This window comes from Mizuhopecten yessoensis, unplaced genomic scaffold, assembly GCF_002113885.1.
Source record: "Mizuhopecten yessoensis strain PY_sf001 unplaced genomic scaffold, ASM211388v2 scaffold716053, whole genome shotgun sequence".
In the NCBI taxonomy this organism is placed as follows: Eukaryota; Metazoa; Mollusca; class Bivalvia; order Pectinida; family Pectinidae; genus Mizuhopecten; species Mizuhopecten yessoensis.
The window spans coordinates 95,832-103,127 of NW_018479924.1; the positions used below are offsets into that span (position 1 = coordinate 95,832).

The 7,296-nt window shown below is 35.7% G+C and overlaps 1 protein-coding gene across 1 annotated transcript; it reads right to left on the reverse strand.

The window, feature by feature from the left end:
- Positions 1-2,092: 2,092 nt before the first annotated feature.
- Positions 2,093-5,880, reverse strand: LOC110441604. Its single transcript, XM_021484797.1, has 2 exons — positions 5,729-5,880; positions 2,093-2,418 (listed from the first exon to the last, which is right to left on the reverse strand). Exons 1-2 carry the CDS (start codon positions 5,861-5,863, stop codon positions 2,242-2,244), a joined length of 312 nt encoding a protein of 103 aa, XP_021340472.1. The 5' UTR covers positions 5,864-5,880; the 3' UTR covers positions 2,093-2,241.
- Positions 5,881-7,296: the final 1,416 nt, after the last annotated feature.

The window sequence follows — 7,296 nt, forward strand, 5'->3', positions numbered from 1 at the left end:
ATCAGAGGACATTATGCTAATTAATAATGCACAGATTTTGCTCAGCTTTAAACTTGCAGTCTTTGTAAATTGTACATGCTTAGCAAGATTCATTAAACTGAACACTATATCAATTGATTCCTATCGATTGGTTTGGTTTAATTTTGTTTAACTTCCTATTAAAAGTTAAGGTCGTTTAAGGACGTGCCTCCATGTGTGTATAGGGTATGCGCGCTTGCTTGTGTGCATGTATGCAGGAGACAGGGTATGTTGATGTGCTTCCTCTGGAACTTTATTATTAATGATGTTAACTTGTATTTGTAATGCTACAATTTTTCAGTGCAGAAGAATTTTGAGCACTCATTTGTTTTGAAAATCATGTACAGTCATTAAATGTGTGTTACAGGATGAACATCTTGATAGCTTTCTTAAACACAGACAAAATCACTATCAGATTGATGCTTTATAATGTTGCGCATTGGACTTGATCAATCACCAGGAAGCTCCTTTGGTTAAGGTTGTCATGTATAAGAGTTTGGAGGTCATAGGTTTGAATCTTGGTCTAGTGGCAATACCCATATAAGGATTCTTTGTTCTTGTCCTCGGAGTCAAAGACTATGGGAGGAATGCATGTAAGCGGAACTGGAGTAGGTGGATCGCTGGCAACCAGTATTTAGCTCAATTATTCAGAGTGCCATCTAGAGTTCAGAAATTCAGATTGGAATCCCAGACCGACCTTATCAAATCTGTTGAAATAGGTTTAATGTGCTGACTATGATGGTTTTATAATCATGATGTGGTCAAATGAGTCTGAATTCGGCTAATTATTAATAATAAAAGTGATATAAAATCTAACCCAGTATAATAATTATATGCTTGATATTCGAAGCATATTATTGGGGATATTCTGTTATTTTAATATTATTGATTAACAGAACTTCCGACTAACAGCTGCTGTGCATTATATAAGGGACCCGAGAATTTGAAACAGCTATATTTGGACCTAAACTAAGGTGTTCAGAGTAATTGTACATGTTTAGGGTTTTAGATTGACGAATTCGGAAACTCTGAACACCTTAGTTTATGACCAGATATAGCAGGTAGCTGTAAAAAAAAGCTCAAGTCCCTGTGCTGTGGTATGGGAATTAAGATGTGGAATTGACATGAAAAATGTATGGGCCTATATGATTATGGTTTCACAATCTTTTTAGAAGGGGTTTTGTCAAACAGAGAAAAAAATGAGTATGCTAATTACTAATATCCTTTTAGGCCTGTAATAAATCAAAATAATCTTGTAAGCTAAATTACCCCAATCCCCCCTTAAAAAGCTGATCACGAGTCGATAAGTTTTTGAGGCTGCCTCAGTTACCACCGCCATTTTGTTTCACATCAATGTACAAGCGCCTCGCCGATGAAACGGAAGGGAACGAATGTAGAACGGAACGAAACGAAAGCTCCACTCGGCTTGGGGCGGAGCGAAACGGAACGATTAGGGTAGAGAGGATTTAACATGGAACGAAGTAGAACGAAACGAAAAAAAACAGTCTACGACGGAAACGGAACGAAATGAATCTTGAGAACGAAATGAAATGGAAACGCGAATGAAATGGAATGAAAACGGAATGAAAACGCAAAATCTGTCAACTGAAACGCTGACACCTCTGTACCAGGAAATACAAGTGCGAATTTGAATAACTTTGATTTATATTAAATATCACAAGTTTATTAAGGGTTAACATTATTTGACTACTTTTGTAAATAGCTAATTAAAAAGTCTAGTGTTATTACATTTTGACAGCACCTTGCATAAATAGAGGGCTATCAATGTTGCTCATATGGAAGATTTCCACCAACTTAAACGCGGGTCAAAATACACATATTTATTTATTGTAAAAAAAAAAAATATTGATTTCTTTTTGTTAAATATCAAGCAACTTGGACAAAAATATCTATATATTTTTTAGAGGAGTTTGATGAATAAGAATGGGTGAAACTATCGTAAACATTAACATATTAGAAGATCTGCTCAGAAAACACACAAAAGCAAAGGATTCGTTAAAAAACTGGTACTTATTACAGGATTATGTAAGCAGGCTTACAGACGGATGGACAGATAGTGTGATGATATTAAAAGCTCTGCTTATTGCGCACATATCAAACGACGTCAAGCATACTTACACTTTACGATAACATTTGTTGTTGTCTTCGACGTTCCAACAACATTCCTAGCCGTGAAGCTGTACGTCCCGTGTTCTGATCTGCCTAGTTGTCCCAGTGACAACACAGGTGAGACAGTAAAGTTGGTGTTGTCAGGTTTTGTCCAGACAAAGGAACAGCCAGGTCTACAGTCAGCTGTACAGGTGATGTCCGGTAACGTGTCCCCCTCAGTCTTGGTGTAGGTAGTGTCCGGTGGGGACAGGCTAACAGTACCAGGACCGTCTGTAATACAAACACATTAGTTTTATTAATTTACTTGGAAAAATTATCGTAAAGTTTCTATTCATTGGATATACATCAGGGGTAATGCTGATAACTGACTACCCATCAACCCATTTAAAGGATGCATTTTCCACCTCAGACTGAATACGAAATAATTCTACTTTATGTTTTCGTACGTACAATAACCTTTCCTAAAATTCGTTTCGGATTTTACCTTTTTACACGACATAGATGAATAATGACTATGCATTAGTTGCAGTTATAGAAGATGATGGACGGAGGTTTGGGGACAGTTCAAGAATTAAAAAAAAACTACTTGTCATGCTTTGAATTAAAAAAAAAAAGTATCCATTATCCATAGTATCAAAAACATCAGTTACTTTATTGTTCAGAAAGTAACATTTTGCTCAACCATGGATGGTAATTTCGAACAAAATTTTGTGGATCGTCTTCGTAATTTATTTTTACATATTAGGTACATTTTCTAGGAAAAATCCGGCTCGAATTTTGCCATATGATCCGCGTAATACCTAGGTGTGCTTACATTTCAGAGTAATTCACGGAACCAAAAATCCACGAGATCGACTTTAAAAAAAAAAATAACAACTTTCAACGTATTAAAATCACAATTTCTTAAATATGGATTCGTCGAAAGCAGTTAAATTTAAAACAGAACGTCAAAGAGTAATCGGTAGATGTTTAGTCCTAATAGGAACCGTTGTAGAAATTGTCTGAACTACCATCAGAGTGAAAAATAATCATAAGAGAGAGCTTATAATGTAAACACAAATATACTGACTTTCAACGCTCAACGACTAAACGAAAGTCGTATAAGATTTTGAAGTGCCTTACGTTACAGTACCTTAATACCGAAGGAGGTGTTGTATGGCGGCCTACGACCTGTTAATTTTTTTAGCATATAATAATTAACTGGCATGAATTACACAGCTAAACAATGTTTGTTCCTTAAACAGAACCAATTGGTGACTGAAGCGCCCTCTACATTGATTGTTAGGATACCCAGGACGTCATGTACCTGTCGTGTTTAGAAATACACAAAACAAAATAGAGATTATCTTCCGTTGTTTAATGGCACTTATAATACCCTTTCCGATGGTATATATCAATTGCCTCAGTATGATGTCATTTTCTTGCAAATCACCTTTTTACTCATTATTTGTCATACAATTTAAACATTTTGATTATTGCATTTTTTGTTTAAGTGACAGGATAAGCATGATACAGGTCGGATTCCATTACAATTTTACACCTAAACATATTTTAAGGTATCCATCTTTCATGAATACAAATCTTGTAAATTTGTCTTACTGGATATGCCCTCTTTTCGGACCTTCTTTCCCCGTACCCCCTTAGCATTTTGCTAAATATCAAAGAACTGAAAGTCGGAGCGACGACCGTCACACGATCATAGAATGAGTATTGTTCAGGTTTTTTTTCAATATTATTTCGACCATAATTTAGTATTGGACATTATAGGAGATGAGATTAAGATTTTGTATAAAATAGGAAAGTGACTCATTTGGAATTACTTAGTTCAGTTCGACCTAAAACAAAAGCTGCTTCAATGCTTGGTCATGAAATTTGCACGCATCCGTTTCTGTACCTTTTCTTCAGGTTGATAAGTATGGATTTTAGAAAGGTCATGTCGTACAATCAAATATTTCTTCTTTTTTTTCCTGTTATTTAGGTAAGTGGTCAATAAATCAACACCAAATGCTTTCAGTCCAGGTACTCTTCTACTTTAAAACATCATTTAGGGAAGAGTTTTTACAAAAACATCTCACACTGTTCTGAACTAGAATATAGCATACTAACTGTAACAAATTCTTAGATACATGTAATCGTCAGCAGCGATGTTACTGATTTCAAACTAGTCCCATTGTTTTTATTTGTAAAAAGTTGGAAATGGGATCGTTGAACAAGTTTATATGTAATATGACGTAGCGTGTAGTTCCAAAGTTGCCAGTGTTTTAATGAAGATATACCGTAGCTAGAGGTCTGTCAACACGGACCTTGTATTACTGTAAATATCAAATTTATTTTCCTACTTGTTTGGTTTTATTTTCTTCATTTTCAACACAGCTATCTTGTAATTGTTTCCGACTAGTTAGATAGAAATCGATTATGTGATAAGATAAAAAATCTAAAGATGATACTATGTGTTAATGATGTACACCTCTGAGAAGTCTGAAATGTCTTGTATTAAACTTTCTTTCTTATATGGTTTTGAAAAGAGGAGAATATGAGAAAATAGAAAATACAAAGAAAATAGTATGTCCGTGTGCTCAGTATTTTGTTATGATCGGTAAAACATACCAAGTTAACATAATGTGTGACTTTTGGTGAAATTTATCGCTTTGGCCATGTGCCACCTACAATTCATACAATACTTTTCAAGTGTGCCATCAGACATTAATGAATAGTTACTTTTCTACTGAGCTTGGACTCAATATCTCTACCTAATATGTCAAAGGTTATTTTCCAGTGAACTTTCCAGTTGGTGTATGAATACATCAGCATATTATCAACCTGATTGCTCTGTAATTCTGCGGAGCACGGGAATTGGTTTTATCAATAGATTTCTTTTTTGCGGGGGGGGGGGGTACGTGGGAAAATTTGAATGGAATCAAAGAAAACTAATTTGCATCTGAATTTGTTTGTTCGATGTAATCGTTGCAAACAAATTGTTCATCTAACCAGGACGACATCTTACAGTGAGTGATGACGTCATTAGCTCCTGTATCTTCTGTGTGCAAGTATACATCTATTGCATTTATCGTTTAAATGTATTCGCTGACCTACGTTTTTAAGGCTGTCGCGGTTGATACAAAATATGGAACTTTAAAAAAAAATGTAATTTGTTACATGATACAGAGATTAAAATTGGGAAACACCCTCTATAGCATTCATGTACACCTATTGTCTTCATTGTGGAGTCATTTACACAATAGTTTCAGCACGGAAACTCGAAAGAAAAGTCAGTGAACTTTCAGCATGTTTTACAGATTCGTATTGAACGGACAGTTCGGTGATGTTTTTTCTGTTTCAAATTAAAGAGGTTATATTCCGGAAGTCACTTATATCTTTGGCACAAAATGCTATTGATTTATGAACGGATTGACGGTAAAAGTGAATGTAATTTATCATGTTACGATTGGATTGGATTGGATTGGATTGGATTGCATGCGTGCGTTTGTTTGTTTGATTTACGTCCGCTTGACTACTGCGTAGCTCGGTTATCAAGCAGACGGAACATATAAAGACAAACCACATCTGTATATAAACTTACAGTTGACAGTAACATTGACGTCACTAGATGTCCGACTCCCGTAACCGTTACTGACCGTACACCTGTACACTCCCGTCTGACCACGTTGTGTGTTGGTGAGCTGGAGATCTGACCCTGTTGTGTGGGACTGTCCATCCTTTGTCCAGATGTAGGTACAGACTGGGTTACAGTCAGACGAGCACATGACGGTAGGGAGAGTCTGTCCCTCTATAGGAGTGTAGGATGTAGTTGCTGGTGACAACCCCACACTGGAAGGACCGTCTTAATTAATAAATAATCAATAAACATATACCTTACTAGAAATTTGATTTTTTTGTCCTGTTTATTCTTTTTGGTGGAATAATGTTAAATCTCATTCTACATGGTAAGTTTTATACATACAAATTAATCTATCTACCTCATACCTATTTTGCTGTAAATCTGAATCAAACAAACTCTATTGCTTCTAGACATTAGAAAAACTTAAACTGAACTATTTGAACTATTCTGTAGCAATATATATCATTTTGAAAATGCATAAGAAAATTATTTCTTATATATACTTCTTACTTTGTAGTTCTCGCAGCATTTTTTTCAAACGTACATTAATTCAATGACGTCAAATTTTCAACAATAATCGAACACAAACTTAGCAACAACGCCAGTTTTTGATTTTTTTTGAAAATTTGCAACTTTAGAGTAATGTTACAATAATATTCGATATTTTTATATTATTTCAAGGTTATTTAACAATAATAAAACGTTTAAAATAATTTAACGTTCTTCAAAAATACCTACCCTGGGCAGAATGTGAATGTTTATCCGACGCTCAATTATATCATTTAAATCAGTCAAAACCTTTATTTTCCATCAGGCCAAGATTTCAGTATGGCTTTCAAAAGCCTTGCTTTGTTGCCCCACCCCTCTGCCCTTGGGGCCACCTACCGTTTATACAAAATTGAAGGGGGGTGGGGGAGGCACATCCACTGTTAATTAAAATTGAGTCCCCTAGACCTAAGAGGCTTCAAATTAAATTAGAATAAAATCCCTTCATCCCTACTCTAGAAGAAGGGTTTTAAAGGTTTAACCTCTATTTTCCCTATTGGGCCCCTCTCATCTGCCCCTACTGGGTCCACACCCACCGTTTATACAAAATTGAAATAGTTATTAAAGTAATGGACCGTAGAAGGCCACTCCCACATATATAAACAGTTGTTTTATATGATAAATGTTTTATGTTCGGTTGAACATAGTGAATTAGAACATTAGGATTAAAACTCTGTATCCCTACGCTAGAAAAAGGGCTTTAAACTTTTACTTCTAATTCCCATATAAGGCCCCTCTCTTCTGCCCCCAGGGGGTCACATCCACTGGTAATACGAAAGTGAGTGCCCTTGGCCTAAGGATGTTTCAGTCTCAATTAGGATAACATTCCTTAATCCCTACGCTAGAAGAAGGATGTTAAAGATTTTACCTCCATTCCCCTATTTGGCCCCACTCCTCTAACCCGTGTGGGATCACAACCACCGTTTATACAAAATTGAGTCCCCTTGGCCCAAAGATGCTTTAGACTATTTGACCCAAAATTG

Bases quoted from the DNA above. Each gene is read 5' to 3' on its own strand.
- LOC110441604 (XM_021484797.1), bottom strand. From the start codon at position 5,863: ATGGACAGTCCCACACAACAGGGTCAGATCTCCAGCTCACCAACACAC. The intron at 2,419-5,728 runs GTAAGTTTATAT...TTTGTATTACAG, and splicing joins CGTCAATGTTACTGTCAACT to ACGGTCCTGGTACTGTTAGC.